Here is a 21160-nt window from a genome sequence, read left to right as displayed (position 1 = left end):
GATCCAGAAGCAAATCTCCAACACGGGGATGGGGTGTAGGTCACATCCTGAGGAAAATTTTGAGTTCCTGAATTTGTGTGATTTATTGTTCCTGGGTAGCACAAAGGGACAAGGAGGGAGAGCTGTTTTTGTGGATTTTATCATATAAAGATTATATCTGAGATGTTAAATAAAAGTTGAATAGTTTAATAGAATCTGCCCCCACAAAAACTACAGTGGGATGTTTTTGTGCTTTAACTGAAGCTTTGTGATCATATGTTGTTCCATCAGTGTTCACATTGCCCACGACATAAAGGAAAACCACCATGAAAACAGCCTTTTTTATTGCACCAAAAACCAAAAAATCTTCCCCTTCATCCTTCTCAGTCTTTTCTTTCATTCTTCTTCGGGTCCTTTTCCTCACTTCCTCTCTCTCTCTCTCTCTCTCGATTTCTCTTGACAAGATCATTATAATATCCACTCCTGACTTCTTTGTTCTTTCCATTTTGACTGCAGAGAGCAGTAATGCCTGGACTGGCCAAAGGTTATGTAACTTGAGATTTCTCATGGCTGCTACTGATACCGTTAACATAAGCACATGCAAGTGTGTGTGTGTAATCTTGACCAATTACTCACCCGCTATTGCTATATTACAAGAGGGCTAAACATACAAATACGTGAACCACGTCTCTCTATTTTTATCATTAAAGGGAAGTGTGTTATAGAAACATGGCTTTGTGCCTATACTCTGCAGTGTGTTTCAGGTTATGTACACTTTGACACACCTTTGCAAACAGGGCAGGGCAGGTCCCAGTCTAACTATGTAACCATTAAACAGATTCTTTAACCATTGACCACAATCATACATGATCTATTCATTCGGTCATAACTGGAATTTGTGCAGAGGTGCTATAAAACGAAATTATAGAGATGTCCATGGTGTTGTAAGCATGTCCAATAAGCCCACATTTTTTTAATCAAATTTTATTTATGTTTCACATTCTGAGATCGACAAGAATACGCGCTTGAGGCTGACACATTCATGTCATTGCTGTATCAAAATAAAAGACTTAACAAGGATCATATAAAAATCTTAAAGGAAGATAAAGGGAAAGAGAAGAGATTAGGATTTACATCTGTCTTCCTTAGATCAAATTCACGACAAACCAGAGTGTATTTGGGTCTTCATGAAAATAACATGGAAATAAAATTTTTAACAAAAGTTGCACAAGGGATACTTTACAGTACATACAGTTCTCCTACAACCTTTGAGTTTAGTAGGACTTCAAAGATTTCCCCCAGCTGAAATATGAGGAATATTTTCAACCTATGTCCTGCTCACGAAGAAGACCAGCCTAAAGGAATAAACTGCATCCACAATGTAAGCAACAAGGTTGAAACAGGTCAAGAAAGAGACAACTGCTAAGTTATCCCATGGACACAAATGTTGACAGTTACTGGGCCTGGGGTTGTTCTGGAAGCTGTACAATGGCCAGATAACCACAGCTGTAATGTACATCAGCACTGCCATGACGTTGCAGACTGTCAGGACTTTGTCAAAAGGTGCAGGGAAGAGAGACAGAAGGCGGCAGATGGTAAAAATGATGACAATAAAGGCAAAAATGAAGCAAATGGAGTAGACAGAGACACACCACTGGAGCCCTGGGAACTTAGAGTAGAAGCCGTAGTCCAAGCAGGTGAAGATGATGCAGGCCGTAAAAGCCTCCAGAACCTTGAGGAGGCCTGGCACTGTGGACAGGAATCCACTAATCTCACCAGGTTTAGCCCGGGTCAGCCCAACCTCGACGGCGTACAGGATGAAGGCCAGAATGGAAGTAACAGTGGCACCGATCTGTTTACTGCAGAAAGAGCACGTGAAGAAGGTAGGATAGATGATAGACGCTGCCAGCACCTGCCAGCATGAGAGAAAGGTGAAAAGTTAAAGTGAAACAATCAGCTATGATTATGAGAACCATACTGCATTAACCTTTTAGCACCACTAAATAAACATGCATATTGGCTGATGTCAAAGTTATGGACTGGGACCAAAATCACATTGTGTAATGTGATCACTCAAAAATACTGTTTATCAAAGCTCACATTCTGTGTTAGTTAAAAAAGTGCTCATTCATTTTATTCCTAAATTTATTTACTCCTGCAAAATAATCCCAAAGAGAGTGATGTTAAGTAACAGCAGCGAGTCACTTATACTTCCCCAACAACCACAACGTTTACCCTGAAAATATCTGTGAGCAAAGACAAACAGAGTAAAAATGGCACCCACCATTAAGGTAGCCAGCATGGCGAAAGCGGTAGTGAAGTCGTCCCAGGAGATGGGCAACTTAGCGCTGAGGGTGGTCAATTCCAGGAAGAGTATGAGGAAGGTGACGCAGAAGCAGAAGCACCATGTGAACATACACCACGTCCAGAAGGAGAGAGTGCTGTGGCCCACTGATGCTACGAGGCTGAAGGTGATGCAGGTGAAAACCACCTCCAGTAACCTCACAATACCCACGGGCACCGTCAGTGTCTTGACGTCCAGTGTGACCATGATGGTTGTAATCCTGTGCTCCGTTCAGCGTGGTTCTCGACAGATACTTGATTAGATAATCTCTCACCTCTTCACCAGCTCTTCTCCTCTATCCTTACTGATGTAGTAGTGTTTTTTCTTGTGTTTTTTTGAATAGCTCTTTGGTTTTCATCTGTCCTCGCCCCGCATGCTGTTAGTGCTGCCTGAATATCTATGACAAACACAGAGAACAGGTGAATGAGGAACCTCTGGCCGCTCCTGTGTTCCGCCCTATCTGACCTTCTTCCTCAAATGGCCATTTGTCAAACGTCTAATGCGCAAGTGCATGACAGAGTTATACGTAGTGATTTTGTTGGAGGGCAGCTCTCAGTTGTCCACTTTCATTTGTTTATCAGTTTGGCTTGGCTTGGTCAATAAAAAATTCCGATCATTAGAGCAATTATGTATGACAGGAACTATACCTTATGACACAGAGGACAGGTAATGTTTGCTCTCCCTGGCATGCCGGCCCATCAAGCCTGTAAATGTGTTACAGGAGGTTTAAGATTAGGCCTATGCACTGCAGCAGAAAATGTTAGCAAGAAATAATTGTCTTTCACTGAATAAAGAAAATGTAAGCCTGAGAAACTGCAAAGGAAACAAGACCTAAGAATAGGATAGAAGTTGTGGTGCTATGGGCTAATCGATTAAGGGAGACAAATTACTGTTCAAAATGAAAAATGGTCGACTGGTAGTGGTCAGACTGCAAACAGCAAACACACACACAAGCAGCTTTAACAACTTCAGGTAAAAGTCATGTTAAAATGACCACTTGTCAAACTTCAAATGAGCTATTTAACTTGTGAATGTGATCATCATCCTGAACCCTGAATCAGGTTCTTATCTCACACAGATTAACTGGCTGCTGCGTGGGTGCAACACAATGGCGACATGTAGGTTAGACATGTCCATAAAACATATCTAACTGCTAACAGCTACAAGGAATACTGAAAGTGAGGGAAGGAGAGCATGAATCTACTTTAAACTACTGGTAAGTTTGATTCATTTTTATGTACATCTTTGCATCTCATGACTAGATTACTAGTTTAATGCTTTCTCCATTTTGGAAAAACTCTCAGAAAACATATGATTGAAGAGATTGTCATAGATTAAATAGGGCATGTGTGGGTTATGTGTGTGAATGTGTCTGTATGAGAGGTATTGACATGTGTGTGTGTAGTGATTATGGTCAGGTAGGTGTGTGGAGAAAGGAGTATGACCCCAGCACATAATGTTAGTGTTATAGTGATAATCAACATGATGCAACCACTAATAACATACGACTGCTGCTAATAATATGCTAAATGTAATGATATAATAACACAAAAGTAATTATGATATATAATACAATATAATCTAATAATAGCCAAACACAACACAACATGGAGCATAGCACAATAAAGTATCTGCCTTTCTTGTTGAACTCAACTTCACCCTTTCTGACTGTGGCCGGGTTTCTGTCTCAAGCCCAGCTCATGTTTAGAATCACAATCAAGGACAGATCTAAATGTATGTATATCTCTGGCCATCGAAGGTCACAATATTCCAATAATGAAGGCTGTTCCTGGATCATTGGGGAGTGCTAAAAGCAGGATGTCCCAACTATAATTTATAGTCCAATCACAATTCAGAACTCAGCTCGAGACACAATCATAGGGATCAAACAACAAGGTCAAAATATTCTCACGATGAAGAAAAGCCTCCCTGAATTTATTTTAAGATCTACTGAATTATTATTATTATTTTTTTACAGGGCATATATTATTTGCTTAAACCAGTTGGTGGCGTTAGTGAACAACTCCTCTATGCCGCAATATGAAGACACTTACCACAGTGACAAGGAAACTGGATTCACAGCAGTATATGTTAGCTGTCACATTAGTTACGTGCATGCCACGAAGAAACAAGGTGTCATCAGTGAAAGATCAACATTAAGTTCCCAAACGAAGTAAAACAGTAATTCATCTTGTAAACATGCACATTGTTAAAATGAAACCTAAAAGTGAATGGATCTTCCTCGCTGGCATGACACTCCTATTTTACATTTATATTACTTTCACACATCTGGTAACTACCAGGAGGTGACATCATAGATGCCACTGAAAGCACAAGTTCGTTTGACCTTTCAGCAGAGATGCATGCAGCCCCCATACTTGTATATTGAGTCACACTGCTGTGGTCTGTTGAACTGGGTAACTGGATGAGAAGCTACGCACAAACGGCTTTTGTTCGAGAAAAGCCTTTAAACGGCACACAAACACCCACGCAGACTGGGTTCTTGTTGGAACCTGTACCACTCTGTTAAGAGCCTTTTCAAAAGGTTTGGCTTCCCACTTAAATAACTCTTTTTGACTGAAATAAAAGCAGTGTAATACAGCAATACTTTTAAACATGCAGTGGACGTCCCCCTCGGGAAATGTCTCTGTAAAAGCAGAACTGCGGCTAGTCACAGACAAGGGGTCCTTAAATTTCCAGTCATGACTTTAAGGTAAACGCTTGTACGTTAAAAAGCAGCTTCTGTGTATGGCGCTATTTTCTCTGCTCTCTCACTCCCCCTGTGGATGATCGTGTGAAACCTCAGCAGCGTAGAGGTTGCTGTTAAATCCTCAGGCGTTTGCAATGTTCACAGGTAGGATTCTTAAAGGCTAAGCAAATATCTGACCTCAGAAGCATAAGAACTAAGCATTGAAACTGTCTGCAGCTGAAATCATGTTGTAAGCGTTTGCCTAGGCAGATTTTTCAATATACTGTGGCTTGCATCATTTTACACCATCCATTTTATTTGCAGGTCTGATGCAAACGTGGCATGACTTGTGTACTAAAGAGAAGACTTTCAATAGCACTCCCATTTTTGCCACCTGTATTTGATTGATGGTCCTGCTTTTCATCCCTCCTAATGGCCTCTAGGCCTTCTTTGTGTTTGCTCCTAACTTATCTTTCACACTCAGAGCACCATTTATTTAAGCAACACTCACATGGAAGGTACACCGTGAAAAGAAACCAGAATGAGAGATTGAAGACACAAAGTTTCAAATAACAAGGTGGAGAGAGGCAGAGAGGACAGGAGAGGACAGGAGGTGATGACGCTGTCAAAACTATTTGTCTGCTTTCCAAAAGAAAGCTCTCTGAAAAGACAGGGAAGAAAATCTCTGGTTCTGACCTTAAAGACATATCCCACAGTTACAGAGAGAGTAGAGGAGTGCCGTGTTTTCTAATTTTACAAACTGATGTTGCATTTTCTGTTTTCCTACATTCTTCTAAAGTTGATTTATTTTTGTTAAAGCACACTGTGCATTCACTCACTGTATGCATTTATAGAATTTTGTTTAATCAAGTGTGATATGTTGCACTTCAGGCTCAGTAAGGGATCCTTACTCTTAAACTGGCATGAATGTAAATGCACAAAGAGGCTTTGGAGCAGAAGGTGGTGCTTTAGTTGCACTTTTTATATCAATTCTGCTCTTTGTCCTTTTAAGAAGATGGTGTAGCCTTGATGCCATGCAATCAAGTCTGCTCTCTGCCATGCAGGAGAGGCAGTGACACATGACGAGATGGCTGCAGTCAGAGAGGTGCTCCTGATACACATCTGGGAAACTGACCATTGTATCATAACTCATCAGAAATGTCTGTATACTTCAATCCCTGTGCAACATTTCACATACACAATCTAAAACTATTTGGGCAGTTGTGTTTGGGATGAGTGTGGAGCTTGAATTGATCAGTGTCACATTCTTGTCAGCCATTCAAAATCTGCTGCACATCTTGCACAGCTGAAGACTGAATCTGCAGACACGTTTCCATCCATCCATTTTCTATGCCGCTTATCCCTTTCGGGGTCGCGGGGGGGCTGGAGCCTATCTCGACTGTCAACGGGCGACAGGCGGGGTACACCCTGGACCGGTCGCCAGCCGATCGCAGGGCGCAGACACATTTTCATTTTGAATATAATACTTAAGAACATTATCACACAGATGAAAATCATTCTGCCTCACTCTGTGTTCTGTTTCCTGACGCATGGAAAATGGTTGAAAATGAGAAGGACATGAGTTAAAATGTGTATTTTGAAAGACTTATAAACACACTCATCTAAAATCCCGATATGATACAGTTAAGACTCATAAAGAAAGACAGCCTCCTTATGAAGAACAGAAACAATATGTCATCATAAACCTGATCACTTATCTCCCTTCCTGCCATAAAAGGTGTTAGATGCAATTCCTGCCATTTTTAAAAGGCAGATGTGCTCTGAGGGCCACATCTCCATGTGTCTAACATCACTAGAAAGCCCAGGATGTGCTTTTCACCGTGCATTAGGGCTCACAATGACTCCATGCGTGGTGATTCCATGGTCTGGAAGAAAGCAAATTGAATTCAACTGATGATGCTCTCTGCTTTGTCTTTATGGCAAAGATAAGCTTCCTCTTCTGACTCCCTGTGGATAGCCTGTTTACTGTTTCAATGCAACCACTCATAAAGCACGAGTCTTGTTAATAACATAGTTTTGAGTTTGTGGACCACTGTATTAGCATGAAATGAGTAGCTGAGTGAGTCCCGGGCAGCTGTATGAGCATTAATCCAGTCACTCTGCAGCAGAAACAACAACGACAAGAAGGATGTGGTAATGCACGCTGAAACCGAAGCAGTCAACAAGAGCTGAAGCAGAAAAACATCTGTATCTAAGACCTCTTGGCTGCAGATGTCATGAGCTCTGTGTCTTCCTGCTAAGTGTCCTTTAACTGACCCTGCATTCCCTGTATAGAGGAAGAAAAGCAGAGACAGAGATTTTCATGTTGCAATTATGCTGACCTCTGGTGGTCAAAAAATCATTTTCTCCAGATTTGAAGGCTGAGCAGCACCTTCCAATGTCTGCCTCTGATTATCAGCGTGGCTGTCGCACGCTGCATTCCAGATCTGAATGGTCATGTTCTTGTGATAGTCCTGTGACCTCTCAGTATCCTCGGTCCTCCAAACAGTCAGCAGGACTTCATGTGTCAAAGTCATGTGTTGAGCGGTGGATCATTCACACTGACTGAGTGTGTGGGAGAGAACGTCTGGATAAGCATGGTTGTACACACACTGACAAATATTTAGAATTGCGAAAGAGTGTGGTATGTTTCCTTAAAACACTTCAGAGAGGAAGGAGAGACAGGATCGCACTCACAAGTGTAAGAAATAAAGAACTCCGGAGAAGTCCTGCTTAGGGAGAACAGAAAAATTCACACATTGCTCTCCTCTGCATTCATTAATTATTATTACTTAGTTGTATTTTGTTGAAATATTTAATTCACTTTTTCCCCATTTTAATACTATAAACTTTGCCACTCTTTCTGCTTGAAATCATTTTCCTTATGATTGATGCTGTTTTGAAATACCATAAACGTGCTGAGTGAAGTAATTCACTGAACGAGCGGATGATGCGTTTTGCCCAACGAGCAATACAACAACTTCCTGCTAACTATTGCACAACCACACAGGGGATTTCACTTATTTCGGTTGATCAGAACTCTTCTCAGACTTCTTAGAGGTGTACAGAATGGTTTTTGACACACTCATCAGCCAAATAATGGAAAACAATTGTGTAATGACATTTCTTATGCTGATAATGGCCATGAGGTTCCTGAGGAAAAACCCACCATGAATAATGATCCATCTTTACACCTCTGCAAGGCTTTGTAGCCTTACCTAGCCTTGTTTGTGTTCCTGGGTGGCCTAAAAATTAAACAAACAAAAAAACAACAACAACATTTTACTCCCTGTCTGCTCGATAGCAGACAATTATTTTCTATAACCATATAAAACTATAACTATAAAAAAGATCTCGGGGCTGTGTCTTTGCTTCCCTGATGTTTAAACAAACCATCAGCCACATGAATACAGCCTTAACAAATCATGCATGAATGATGCTTTAATGAGTTACGAGTGTAACAAAGGCGGCTATATACACAGTACTATTAAACTTGCTGTAGGTTCTCACAGTCCTAAGCCACAACCATACACGCTGTGTTCAGTCTAGGTCGACATACAAAACTCCATTAAGAAGTGTATTCAGAATGTACTATTGTGGAAACATCGTGACAGAATGGGTTATGAAGGGGACTCCCCCTGCAGAAGGATGGCATATACCAGCCACGTGTAGACAGAGACAACAGATTCATGAAGACATGATAGTCCATGCCATGACATGTTATGCCACATGAGACAATGCGTTGGTGTTTCTCTATCTGAAGGAGCAGAAGCACGTACGCACAGTCTGAGACGCTGGTAGTGAAGCAGGCCACTTGCTTGGTGTTACCTGTTGATTCATAACTAAAACATATGGAATCGTCCACATTATTTAAAATGACCATAACAGCCAGATTATAGATGCATACAATCTATTTCATGAGTGTGACGGCTAAAATCAAAGCTGTGGAAAGTTTCGTTTTACCGAGCACTCTCTCACATGCTTCTCATTAAGTGAGTCAGTCTGAGAAAATGTTAGGCCACAGGAGATGGGGGGGGGGTTTGACACGAAAAAAACGACTGACGGATGACATGATAGATGTTGTGGCAGTGGTCGGCTGGTTAATGTTCCCTGTCTTAAAAACAAACACAAAAAGGAAACCAAAAACTGACATTTCTCTCTTTTCATCTCAGAAAAAGTCCTTTCTTGACCTTAGGAGGTCAGCATGTTCAACACTAATGTACTCTGTGCATGTGTGTGTTCTTACATGGATTTTTTCCAGGACTGCCGACTAAAACGGTGACTGATAAAAAGCATTATGTTTGTTCGACACACAACACTTTGTTAGCAAACCCCCGTCGCTCTCCTTTTCTTTTGGCTGAAGTCTGTATTCATGATGTTCCTCACCGTACAGGTCCTTATATAAGAATTTAAACAAACACTGTTAATAGCATCCTGTTTATTCTCTCCAGGCCCACACAGTTTCATGCAAAAATGGGAGGAGAAAGGGGAGGAGTATCAGTAGATTGCAAAACTACAGTCTCTCCACTACGTCGCTCTGAAGGAAGTACAGAATAATCCTTCCTTTATAGCTTTACAGTCTTCTGTAGCCTTTTTTTTCAATCGTGTCCTGGACCTTCCTCACAGCCTGTTTTCTGTCTGTACTCTCTTTGTTTTGTTGGGCTTCTTCCTGCCTTGTTCAGGACCGGGAAGCTCCAGGAAAGAGGGTGCTTAACTCTCCCTTTTACTGTTGATGGAAAGTCACAAGTAGGTAAATCTTATTTTACACATTTGTAGTTATGTAATGATCAGCTGCTGTTGCCATCGTGTTAAAATAATCATTTTTTTTTGTGTGTGTAAAGTGTGAATGTTGATGTTGTATAGATCACATGCAACATAAAGTGTCTTTTTTTCTGTCAGAAATGTGTATTCAAACATGCATGTTGCTGTACGCCTTATACAGCCTCAAGCACAGCCTGTCCAAGCAAAACTGGGCGAGGCACAAGTGCAATACTGTGGTGAATTTAAGTGCCTCATCAGTGTATGTGGCTCATGTTCCTCTAATTGATTTAGGATGGATTTATGATGAGACACAGACAGGCTTGCAGGGATGGACTGGGCTTATTCACCATGAGCAGCAGACAGGCCTGCACACACTGTGGCAGTACTGTCTTATTAAAGCACAGCACTAATCCAATGATACTGATTTAATGCATTGTAGAACTAAATATGACACAGCTGCACTAACACAAGTCAGTTGCATCACTAAAAGAAGCTCTTAAAAATCTGGTTGGGTGTAGGGCTCTATTGCTGAATGCCAGTCCCACTGAGCAAATGACTGTTCCAGGAAATTGCTGCTTTTCACTGCTTCCGGCTGCCTTGGACCAAGAGCTATTGGAGTAACACTACAGTTTGACATTTAGACTTTCCCCAGTCACTGAAAGTAAGAAAGTGCATCTGCTGAAGTACTCTACCCGAGTACAATTATGAGATAAATCTAATTTACTTGAGCATTCTCAATTAATGTCACTATATAATTCTAGTGTGGTATTATTACTTTCACTGAAAGTGGGGGCACTGGCAGTGATAAACCGACAGAGAATTATTATCTGAACCTGCAGCTCCCTCGGCCTTACAGAGCCTTTGGCACATTGTTTACTGTCCAGCCCATAACATTACTGCTTTGGTTCACTCTCACTGCTCTCATAACATTGTTTTCGATCACACTTTGAGAGAAAATGCTCTAAAAACTCCTTGCACACTGTCCACTCAGCCCCAAACAGCGAACAGACACGGTTAGAGACAAGCTGCTGAACATAGTGGAGCATTTAGCAGCTAAAGAGACAGATATTTCCCTCAGGAGTTGGAAGAGACCAAAAACAGAGCGAAAAAGAGTGAATATTCAGACAAAATAATAAAATAATCATTTTTTTGGGAAGAAGTTTGCCATGTCAGTTCAAAAGGTGCCGATATGTGTGACGTGAACAGGTCTTCTACAATTGCTTCTCTCAGAGCGCAGTCACCACTGTGTCCATGACACATTAGTTTGGCTATAGTTAACAAATGTTGACAGATGTGTGGACTGCAAAGAGGATGTGAAACGTGTGGTTAGAGAGTTTAGATGGAAGTGTGAATTTGGTTCCACCACAATATGATGTGAAGTGAAGACCTTACAAGTCTTCACCTAGTTCTGTTCATGAGTTAATGAATCAATAAATCTGAACTGAGCTCAATAAGATGGTCCAATCTGATACCTGTAGCTTCTGAAAACATTTTGTAGACATTATTCACAGGAAATATTTATAAGGTTTGTTTGCTTCTAAACTATATTTTGCCTGCATCTACAATTGATAACATCTTTTCTTTCTCTGGCCACATTTCTTGTGTAACTGTATTTTAGTTTGGCTTCAGCATACTAGCTTTTCCTCTATGCAATGAAACAGCAAAGGTCTTCACTTTGTTTGTTGTTGCAGCAATAGATTACACTGGGGAAACTAAATTTGCGTACAGTTAACAAAACCAGTGTTAATTATTTATATACATCATGCACTGTAAAGCTCACAAAGATGGATAAAGCGGCCTACATGCTTTCAGGGGGGATGTTGGACCTTATTCACAACCTGTTAGACTGTGTCGAACATACATTGTTATTGAGATTAAACAATGCTGTTTCTCATCGTGCCAGTAAAGGTGGAATCAATGTATTTATACTTATAAACTAGAAAGCCACTCAACCTAAAACATTAATAATACACATTTCTCATATTCAGCAAAGATTTCTGAAGATGGAAAAAGGATACCCACCACAGGAATCAGCTCCACCATACCCTGGGCCACCTATGAACTATGGGGTTGCTATGCCCCCTCAACCAGGGATGTACCCTCAGCCGGGCATTTCTCCTGGGGCACCTCCGCCTGCTGGATACCAGGGAGGTCTGTGTCTGCCTGTGTTAAGAGATGATCCTGTTATTTTCAGACGTTGTTATAGCCATTGTAATCTTGACTGGGGTAATTCTTCTGGGGCCTAACAACACTGTTTCACGCCTTATCACACAACTAATAAATGAAGCTTTGTTCTTGCTTTGTCTAGCATGTAAGGAATATAACTATATTTGGAGGTGATTTGGTGTGTTTCATCTGCCAGGTGTTCCTTTTGCTCCGGCCATGGCTGCACCTGCCACAACAGGTGAGGCGACGCACCCGAACCGAAACAATGCTGTGCTGTGTAAAACATACACATGGATTGTTTCACCATTTCTCAGAACATGTGCATGCACGTACATTTACAGCCTGCACATTCAGTACACACATCTATAAACACACTACTTTGATCAGATAGTAAAGGTGTTTCCGTTCCATTTTGTGAAATGAGAAGGACTCTGCAGCGTCACAAAGACAGTGGGTGAAGTCCTCGGTGTCCAAGTGATGTGAAGAATAGCCCATTTGTAGCCTCTGTGCATAACAAAAAGCCATTGTTCACTGTTTGTTCTTGTGGTATACAGACACATTTTAGTAGTGCTTGTAACAGGATGCCTATCACATTTTTATTAACTACTCCACATGTAAAAAATGTACATTGCACTAATGCAGTTCATATGAACTGTGGGCTTTTCACTTGAAACACATGCTGTTATTCTTAAATCTACACTGATTTTCAGTGTTTATGTCGGTCTGTCAATGACAGTTTCATGTAACACAATGAGAACTATCCGAACTGTCCTTTGCTACTAAACTCCTTCTGTCAGGATGTCTGCCTATCTTAAATTACATGACTGGGACAATAGAATAACAGAAACAGAGGACTTCCTCCTTATCAAGTTTCTGTTCCTGTACCACTGGCAGCCTCTGCTGGTCCTGTCCTGTAAGCACAGCTTGTACATTTTATCCTAAAATCTGACAACAGCCTGAAGTGGAACATCTGTAGTGACAGTAGAAATGCCTGACTAGCTGACCAGGACACTTACACATCCTTCTCATGAATCTGATATTATGGTGCATAATTGTGTGACCATCACTGACAGCCTGTCAGCATCTACTATGTGTCTTATCTAGGATGTTTTTAATTACATTGGTTACAGGAGAAAACTGACAAGGGTTAAAAAAGTGCACAACTTCGAGTCATCGGTGATAAAATACTGCATTGAGAGACGGAGCACTGCACTTACTTCAAACGTGTCAAAGTGAAAATGGACACAAAAGACCGTGGAGAAAAATCCTTTATTTTATATGTTGTGCATTTCTCATCCTCAGTGACTCACGTGGTCGTAACACCCACACTATACGACGCCCCAGGACAAACAGTGTGTCCCCACTGCCAGCAGACAGTGATCACCAAAACACAACACACACCAGGCCTGATGACCTGGGCCATCTGTGCTGGACTCGCCATCTTTGGGTAAAACAACCTTTTGGGTAGAAACTCGCTGCACATCTAGTTTCTTATCTTATAGAAAAAGTAAAAAGAGACATTTCAAACTACTGCTCTGAAACTACAGAGGAAATTGTACCAAACAAACCTGTTTAACAAACTACGATACTGGAACATTTAAATTCACTTTTTTTCCTCTTACAGGTGTTTCCTCTGCTGCTGCATCCCGTTCTGCATTGACTCCTGCCAAGATGTAGAGCATCGCTGCCCGTCCTGCCGCAATGTCGTCTACATTTACAAGCGAATGTGAAACTATCCTGACCATAAAGGGGAAAATAACTCAGTGCTTATCTGCAGCCTAGCCCATTAATAACCTTACTTGCTTTACAACAATACAATGTTTTGATACTAATAAAAATAACACAAATTGCACACACTTATTCCAATGAGGCATTACACTGTGGGATGTTACGCTATATTCAGCAATCAGTACTAGTTTAATAAACAAGGGATGTAAACCAATGAACACGCCAATAAATAAAAAAAAACAGCCTTTTTTTCACATGGTCTTCTTGTCTTCTCTCACTGTGTTGCACTGTCATTTTTTATTTCTTAACGGACTGAATTTGTACTATTCTTCTGTCAAGTCAGCTATCTAAAAAGTGAAACCAAACATTAACAACATTAACCAAAAACGTGTCAGAAAGGTTTTTTGGCTGAACTTTTGCATGTTGCACACAGATGCTTAATGGTACCTTGTGCACACATTGGACATGCCAAGGAGCATGACTAAGCTGCGTCGGTATTGGGTGGGACGTGGGATGAGGGAGCGTCGGTTTTATCCTCTCTTAGAAAAGGATGAACAAGAATGAGAGTGCATTATTGTGAGGCTGTAATTTGGCACAGCGGTGCTTGGAGCTAAACGCTCACATTAGCATGCTATCGTGGTCACAATGAAAATGCTAACATGCTAATGTTTGGCAGGTATAAACTTTAGCATGTTCACCATTGTTTAGTGTGTTAGCATGCTAACAACACCCAAGGGGGCCCCGGCCCCCACTGAAAACCACTGAACTAAATTGTGTCAGAGAAGAACAAAAAAAACAAAATCATATGATTGACAGGAAACAAAATGAATGTTCACCTCATGCAAGTGAGGGAGGAAGGCAGGAAACACATGGCCAAAGTCAGCCACACCCTGCTCGTGGGACCAAATGATTAAAATCGAAGAAGCTAAAAGATAAGCTGGGGAACATTTAAAGATTTATACAACACGAGATGAAACTAATACAGTAAAAGGACAAACTAAATACCCTACAACCTGGCAGCACTTGGGAACTGAGCCGACTGGGAGGCAGGCTAGAGGCTAGAGATCCCAAGGTTAGCACACTGGGGTGCATGCAGGAAGCTAGTGGGTCTGAGGAATGGATGCTTGAGTCCCTCTCAACACTGGAGGTGTAGTTAAGAAGAAGGTACATAATAGCTGAATTATCCACTGAAAACTTTGTCACCTCATTAACTTTTTCCACAGAAAATGCTTTATCTGCTTGGTCCAGTATGAGGGGTGAAGGAGCCAAATGCAAGAAGTTGGGCATGGAAAATTCAGGTACATAAGCTTACAGGCAGGGAGGCCAGCAGGTTTCAGAGTGAAGGGATCAGAGACTGGAAAGCAACTCTACTCTCTATCTATCTAATTTACCTTTTACTGGTGCTACTGTAAATTGGAATTTCCTCTTGCAGGACTAATAAAGGTATATTGAATTGAATTGAATTGAATTGAATTGAATTGAATTGAATTGAATTGAATTGAATTGAAATGAATTGAACGGCAACAAAGATGATTGGGGAGAAAAAAGGAACTGGTATATGTACTACAGGGCTGATGAGAGAAAGTGAAAACAGGTGAGCGGGTGAGTGACGAAGTCAGATGACAGGGGGAAACTGCAAGGCAGGAGGGAGTGGCTGGATGTGAGACTCAGGTGACTGGGACAGGTGGGAAAGTCTGAGGGCATCTGGCGGGAAGGTAGGGAAATGGCAACGAAGTGAAAGTGGCTGAAAAGAGGAACAGAGAGGCAGAAAGAACAAGAATAAACTGAGGCAGATGTGACATTTCTCCAAATTGGAGACTGTTAAGAAGCTGTTATTAGTTGAGCTACTGTTTCTTACATTTTAATCCAGAATTTCCCCCCAAACTTTTAATGACACATTACATGCCAGTCAGTCAACAGTAAGCATTGAAATGGACCCCTGTGGTCAAGAAAAGCACAGCTTCTTTTAAGTCACATGGTTGGCTCAAAAACAGCAAAAAGAAAGTGAAAGCAGGAGGAGCGTGTATAAAAACACTCCCTGTCTCCCGATCCACATTCCAGTGCCACCCTTCCCAGAACCATCACACAAGTAAAGGTAAGGACTCTGCATCATATCTCTTCTCAGATATGGCAGCATATGCTATTGTGATTGTGAAGCCAAAATGCCATTTGCTGTATGCTTTGACATGACTGACATATTTGAACAATAATGATAGAAAACATTATTTTGTTTTATGTATTGGAGAAAAAAAAAAGCCTTCATGGTTGGATCCTCAGTTGTACAACTTGTAATACAGTAAAAAATGAAGTGTCGTCTTATTACTGTATCCCGATGCTGACTGCGTCTGGGGGAAGCTGTGATGGGGGAGGGAGTGCTAGCACTGCCATTAGGTGTGGTGCACAAAGACAAACACAGATGCCGAAGATGACAATAGAAGGAAGTGAATACTCATAACCTGAGCTGAAAATATTAATAGAAAATAGGAGAAGCTTGTAAATACGCCATGATGGGGTGTGTCTCATTTGTCCGTGTAGTAATAATATTTGATGTGGATTTTGAGTCAATGGGACATGGAAGCTGCAGAGTGAATATCCCTCCAATATCCAACCTCATTCCAACTTTACTTGAGTATTTCAATTTTATGCTGCTCTATGCTTCAGTTAAGTTCAGAGAGAAATACGATACTTTTTACTCTGACTTTATATTTTGTTGTTGCAGATTAAAACAGTGATTACCAACATTTTTGGCTTGTGAATTTCAAAAAAATTTGAGTCTAGGTGGGGCCACTTGTCGTGTTTCAGATGACTGTGAGATGCTATCAGTTCCACCCAAGAGACATTTCCCCACTAAATATGCTTTTATGTAGATAAATGTTTGAGCCCCGTAAAGTAAAAAATGAAGAACTCACAGAAATCAAAGATTAAATAATCTGAATAATGAAAACAAACTGTGCAACAGGGTTCATGCTCACTCACCTGTAAATGTCTTACTTTACAGCTATGGGAGGTGAGTCCTGAACTTTTTGTTACATCTACACCTTCATTTAAGATGTTTAAAATATTACATTATTCCATTTTTTCTCAAAGAAAATAATGCATCATGCTAGTGAAGTTGTTTAGAAATGCATCTTTACCTCAATGTCTGTCCATGTGTGTACTTTTGTTTTCAGCACTTTTTAGTCAGCCATGGAGGGCTATGCCGAAGTGAGTAAGCATGAAGTGATGTCTGCTTGGTGTGTGTGACAACAGAGCAGCGATGCGCCTGCTGTGCATCGAATAATAAAAACAATACAGTAATTTTGTCTAATGTTTTTTTCTTCAATGAACAGGGACAACCAGGAAAATCTTGATTTTGCAAAATCTTATCAACCTCGAAACAAGGAAGCCCAACATCTCAGAATTCTGCTGAATGGACCAGCTGGTGCTGGCAAGTCCAGTTTCATCAACTCTGTTGACAGTGTTTTACAACGCAAAATTACCGGTCGAGCTTTGACAGATGCAACCTTTGGGAGCAGCTTCACCAGAAGGGTATGAACATTTTCTGGTTGTGGTGATTCTAAGCAAAAATCCTCTGCAGCTATTTAAGAATTTCATGCTGTTTAAAATATATTGCAACCTTAGTAGAAGTGGATAAAATTGTGATTACTGACCACAGAAATAAATAACTTATGATAATTAAAGCCAATTATTAGCTGAAACTTGATTATGAGAATGGCAACATCAACATTTTCTGAAGTTTTTTCCAACTATATTGTGAGTTAGAAAGTGAACATTAGGAATGCACAAAATAAATTCAATATTTTATTTATGTAAAATAATAAATTCCAAAGTGGCAGCAATAGGTGTCCAAGGTCGGGTTTCAAAATAAAGCTTGCTGAGATTTTTCCATTTCAACTGCTTCCTTAAAAAATTCAATACTGACTGATTTAATTTGGTATTTTACTGCTATCATAATTATTATGAACATGCACAAACCATATGAAATTATGAAATTTGCTTTAACAGTGTGTATTTTAAGGCAGATTTGGGAAGAAAACTGTCTTGTATTTTCTGGCCGATGAACAGAGAAAGACTTCGACAGAAGAAGATTCTTTCAGATATAGTCCAGTTTGTCTTATCAGATGTTAATCTGTCTCTCACTGACATCCGGTGGGATCCTCTGAGCATCAAGAGAAGGAGAAGGGCTAGGCAGCTCTCATGCACTCACCTCTTTCTTGCAAATAGGTGTATTTCTCATATTAAGTTCATTCAGAAACTGTGCCTTTTAGGGTGAGTACGGTTTTTAGTTAGAAGGTAATGGGTGAGAATATTTCCTGAAGCAGGTTCCCATGCTAAATAAAATGAAGCAATTGTTGATATTTGTGCTGCTTAAAGAATTGCATATTTATCTGAGATTTCATGAAATGATGCAGAGAATTGCACTTTCTGCCTTACAGTACACAACTTACAAACTCTGCAAAGATCCTGTGGGGTTTTATTCTTTTGTTTTCAATGACATCATGGGCCTTGAGAGGTTGAGTAACAATGGCGTTCACGTGGAGGATGTCAAACTGGCCCTGAGGGGACATGTGAAAGAACATTATGAGGTACAGTCCAGGGCACCTTTAAGTTCTTTATCTGTCTACTATTTTGGATTAAACACATTTTCATGTAAAAACATGCTGCATTGTTAATAATAAAAAAAACCCCCCAAAACATTTAGTTGACTGTATTTTGCTTTTTTCTAGTTCCGTCCTGAGCACCCATTGACGGAGAGTGATCTAGGTTACAACCCCAGTCCCACCCTGGATGAGAAAGTTCAGGTCCTGGTTTCTGTCGTTCCTGCTGACACACTGCCTGTGTTAAGTGATGAAATTAAGAACAAGATGAAAGACATCAGACGAACAGCCAGTGACATGGGTAAGAGCAAAAATCACAGTGGTTATACTCTGTGTACATTACATTGGGTTTTATGAATCAGAATATCAGCAAACAAAAAAAAAAAAGAAGCTTAAAATACTGATTAGGCTTCTGCATTGGCAGGGATCCCTCAACTGGCTGTTATCACCAAAGTTGACAAAGCCTGTCGTAAGGCACGACAAGACGTGAAAAATGTCTATAGGAGCAAGTACCTGAAGAGACTAGTAAGTGGTGATACTTTTTTAAGCATTGTTGGATTTATATGTCTGATTGACTAACATGCTGTTATTTTAAACCTTAGGTTGATGAATTCAGCGCGGAGCTGGGCATTCCTGTGAACTGCATCTTTCTTGTGAAGAACTACGAATCAGAAATCAAAACAAACGATGACACTGATGCGCTGATACTGTGCGCACTGAGACAAATGATAAGCTTTGGGGACGACTTCCTCCGCAACTTGTAGACCTGCACGCTCCTCGGGCAAATCTTTCCTGATTAACAAAACCTCCAGTAGATGTGAAATAATCAAATGGTGCAATATTAAATAAGGCATTGTGAAATACATAATCATATAGATAAATACACAACACGTATTATTGTACAGCCATGAAATTGCAACTCCTCTCATCACGAATCATTTGTCTTAGTTATACTGAGTTATATTTTTAAGAATTGAATCTCTGACTGCATTTCTGACACAGACAAACCTGTCATGCTTGGTTACAGCGTGGTTACAAATACAGAATTTAGTGGGGCTCAAGTTTGGCATACACTTTCATTCGTTTTTATAATCAAAATATAATTTTTATAATCAAAATATTTTGGTTGACCGAATGCATCTCTTCACTCATTCACTTGTGAATTTGCATTCTGTTATCATTTGGGGCCTCGGAAATCACAGTAATGATGTCATATAAATTTGAATGGAGAAGTATAAAATGCTAGATTTGGGAAAAATGAAGTGTACCTGCTGAAAATTCACAGGTTAAACATTTAAAATTACTGGAATACTGAAACATTCAGTCTTTCCATGCTTCTGGTGTTAAGCAATAAATGATATAAATAAATATAGTGACACATTCTTCAATTGTGTTGAAGTTATTTCCTGAATACGTGACTCATATAAACCATCAACATGTGCACTTTCAGCTTTTACTGAACAACAGCGGACCATACGATTGGGATGAGTGATGTGTTAAGTGTGTGGTGCCTCTGGTTAATGGTAACTATTTTTACTACCAAAATTACACAACTGCACACACTTTTTCGAAGCTGCTGCTTGTTATGTAATTTCCTGTTTGTTGTCAGTAACGTAGTGGTTTAATTTCACGGGTGTCAAAGCAGGAGCCACAAAAAATGTGCACAATATGCGAAATTGATTTAAACAAGAAGCTTTTTTCCAAAATATAATCAGTCTTTTTTATTGAACAGCTGCAAAGAGAGAGAGATCTGCAGTTTGTGAGGAGTTATCAGCCTCGTAATGATGAGCAACAAAGTACAATTGCTGAATTCATTGAACTTTCTTTGATTTACTCCAGTAATACAATCTAGCTTTGTGATCTGTTTTGAACGAGCACTTTGACTCACATAAACATGCAGAAATATATAACTATTTACATGCTAAAGTCATTCTTTGATAGAATTTTCACATGCACCCTAACCCTGCAGAGCTGCCAGAGGCTAATTTTAATCACAACATGAAAAATGGGGAATGTGTCATGGTAAAGAAATAAAGTACACTTTTGGGCTTTCATTTGCAAGCATGTAATGCATATAGTATCTACTCTACAGTTATCTTCTAATTTGCTCTGTGTGTTACCGAGCTGAATAAATGTATGAATATGCTTAGAACCTAGATGTGCATAAAGCAGGCATGTATCACTGTCACTGTGCATTTTCTTTTTTGCAGTATTGTTAGCTATGCTTGGTTGTTTCAGGTAGTAATTCCTGGTGTTCTAGTGTACCAGTCAGCATGAATATGTTCACTGAGCTAAATGTGGTTGAACATTTTCCCTGTTTTTGACTTCTGTTTACATATATGTACCTGCTGAAACAGTATTTTTTGTTTCAGTGTTTGGCCCTGCTACATATTGAACCATTGTACTACAGTACTGCTGTTGAGGTCAAACCACAATAAAAAAACAACAAAATAATGAAATTCATCCTCTGTTTCCTCTTACTTAATTCCTTCTAGTTTAAAAACTCCAAACTAAAACTGAGGCTGAGGCTTGTCTGTCCATCAGGGGGCGTGGTACAGTACAACTAGACGTGTTTGTCAATGAAAGTGCAATGTATTAATAATGCTATATTAGGCTTCAGGGTAAAGGTGCCTCTTATGAGTCTGGAATAGTAAAATAATTCAAAGCATTTTCACAGACCAAATGTGAGCGCAGACATTTTAATGCTGTCTGGAGTTTTCTGCTCCTGAACACAATTCCGGTTGGGGAACGACTGAGTTATTTGTTCTCTTATTACGCTTAAATCATTCAATAAGTACAATGCAGTGTGCAAATAAGCTGACGTTGTTTGCATGGTGTGACGTCATCACGTGATCTGGTCAACGACTCAGCTGTTGTGATGGTGCCTTCAAGTAC

The 21160-nt window shown here is 40.2% G+C and overlaps 3 protein-coding genes across 6 annotated transcripts; 2 read left to right on the top strand and 1 right to left on the bottom strand.

Annotated features, from left to right (window-relative positions):
* Nucleotides 1–1306: 1306 nt before the first annotated feature.
* On the bottom strand, nt 1307–2530 carry LOC139343889 (myeloid-associated differentiation marker-like). Its single transcript, XM_070981728.1, has 2 exons — nt 2264–2530; nt 1307–1891 (listed from the first exon to the last, which is right to left on the bottom strand). The coding sequence occupies exons 1-2, from the start codon at nt 2528–2530 to the stop codon at nt 1307–1309; spliced, it is 852 nt and encodes a 283-aa protein (XP_070837829.1).
* A 6971-nt stretch (nt 2531–9501) lies between these two features.
* On the top strand, nt 9502–13927 carry LOC139343645 (cell death-inducing p53-target protein 1 homolog). Of its 2 annotated transcripts, none has more exons than XM_070981396.1 (5): nt 9502–9758; nt 11762–11924; nt 12136–12177; nt 13242–13386; nt 13564–13927. In XM_070981396.1, exons 2-5 carry the CDS (start codon nt 11777–11779, stop codon nt 13667–13669), a joined length of 441 nt encoding a protein of 146 aa, XP_070837497.1. In that variant the 5' UTR covers nt 9502–9758; nt 11762–11776; the 3' UTR covers nt 13670–13927. The 2 variants fall into 2 exon arrangements, with proteins under 2 accessions (XP_070837497.1, XP_070837498.1); XM_070981397.1 differs by having other exon boundaries at nt 9664–9762; nt 13564–13920.
* Nucleotides 13928–16207: 2280 nt separating this feature from the next.
* LOC139343682 (interferon-induced protein 44-like) lies at nt 16208–20294 on the top strand. 3 transcript variants are annotated; one of them, XM_070981438.1, is made up of 7 exons: nt 16208–16674; nt 16838–16871; nt 16997–17195; nt 18104–18253; nt 18395–18566; nt 18690–18790; nt 18868–20294. In XM_070981438.1, the coding sequence occupies exons 1-7, from the start codon at nt 16650–16652 to the stop codon at nt 19027–19029; spliced, it is 843 nt and encodes a 280-aa protein (XP_070837539.1). In that variant the 5' UTR covers nt 16208–16649; the 3' UTR covers nt 19030–20294. The 3 variants fall into 3 exon arrangements, with proteins under 3 accessions (XP_070837539.1, XP_070837538.1, XP_070837540.1); XM_070981437.1 differs by having other exon boundaries at nt 16638–16871; XM_070981439.1 differs by lacking the exon at nt 18104–18253 and having other exon boundaries at nt 16638–16871.
* The last annotated feature ends 866 nt before the right edge of the window (nt 20295–21160 follow it).

This window comes from Chaetodon trifascialis, chromosome 15, assembly GCF_039877785.1.
Source record: "Chaetodon trifascialis isolate fChaTrf1 chromosome 15, fChaTrf1.hap1, whole genome shotgun sequence".
NCBI classification, from domain to species: domain Eukaryota; kingdom Metazoa; phylum Chordata; class Actinopteri; order Chaetodontiformes; family Chaetodontidae; genus Chaetodon; species Chaetodon trifascialis.
This window is presented reverse-complemented; position numbering and strand designations above follow the sequence as displayed.

Coding starts and splice junctions, on each gene's coding strand:
- LOC139343889 (XM_070981728.1), bottom strand. CDS start 2,530: ATGGTCACACTGGACGTCAAGACACTGACGGTGCCCGTGGGTATTGTG. Junction 1,892..2,263: donor CCATGCTGGCTACCTTAATG/GTGGGTGCCATT, acceptor TCATGCTGGCAG/GTGCTGGCAGCGTCTATCAT.
- LOC139343645 (XM_070981396.1), top strand. CDS start 11,777: ATGGAAAAAGGATACCCACCACAGGAATCAGCTCCACCATACCCTGGG. Junction 12,178..13,241: donor GGCTGCACCTGCCACAACAG/GTGAGGCGACGC, acceptor TCTCATCCTCAG/TGACTCACGTGGTCGTAACA. Junction 13,387..13,563: donor GCTGGACTCGCCATCTTTGG/GTAAAACAACCT, acceptor TTCCTCTTACAG/GTGTTTCCTCTGCTGCTGCA.
- LOC139343682 (XM_070981437.1), top strand. CDS start 16,768: ATGCTAGTGAAGTTGTTTAGAAATGCATCTTTACCTCAATGTCTGTCC. Junction 16,872..16,996: donor CCATGGAGGGCTATGCCGAA/GTGAGTAAGCAT, acceptor TTCAATGAACAG/GGACAACCAGGAAAATCTTG. Junction 18,567..18,689: donor ACGAACAGCCAGTGACATGG/GTAAGAGCAAAA, acceptor CTGCATTGGCAG/GGATCCCTCAACTGGCTGTT.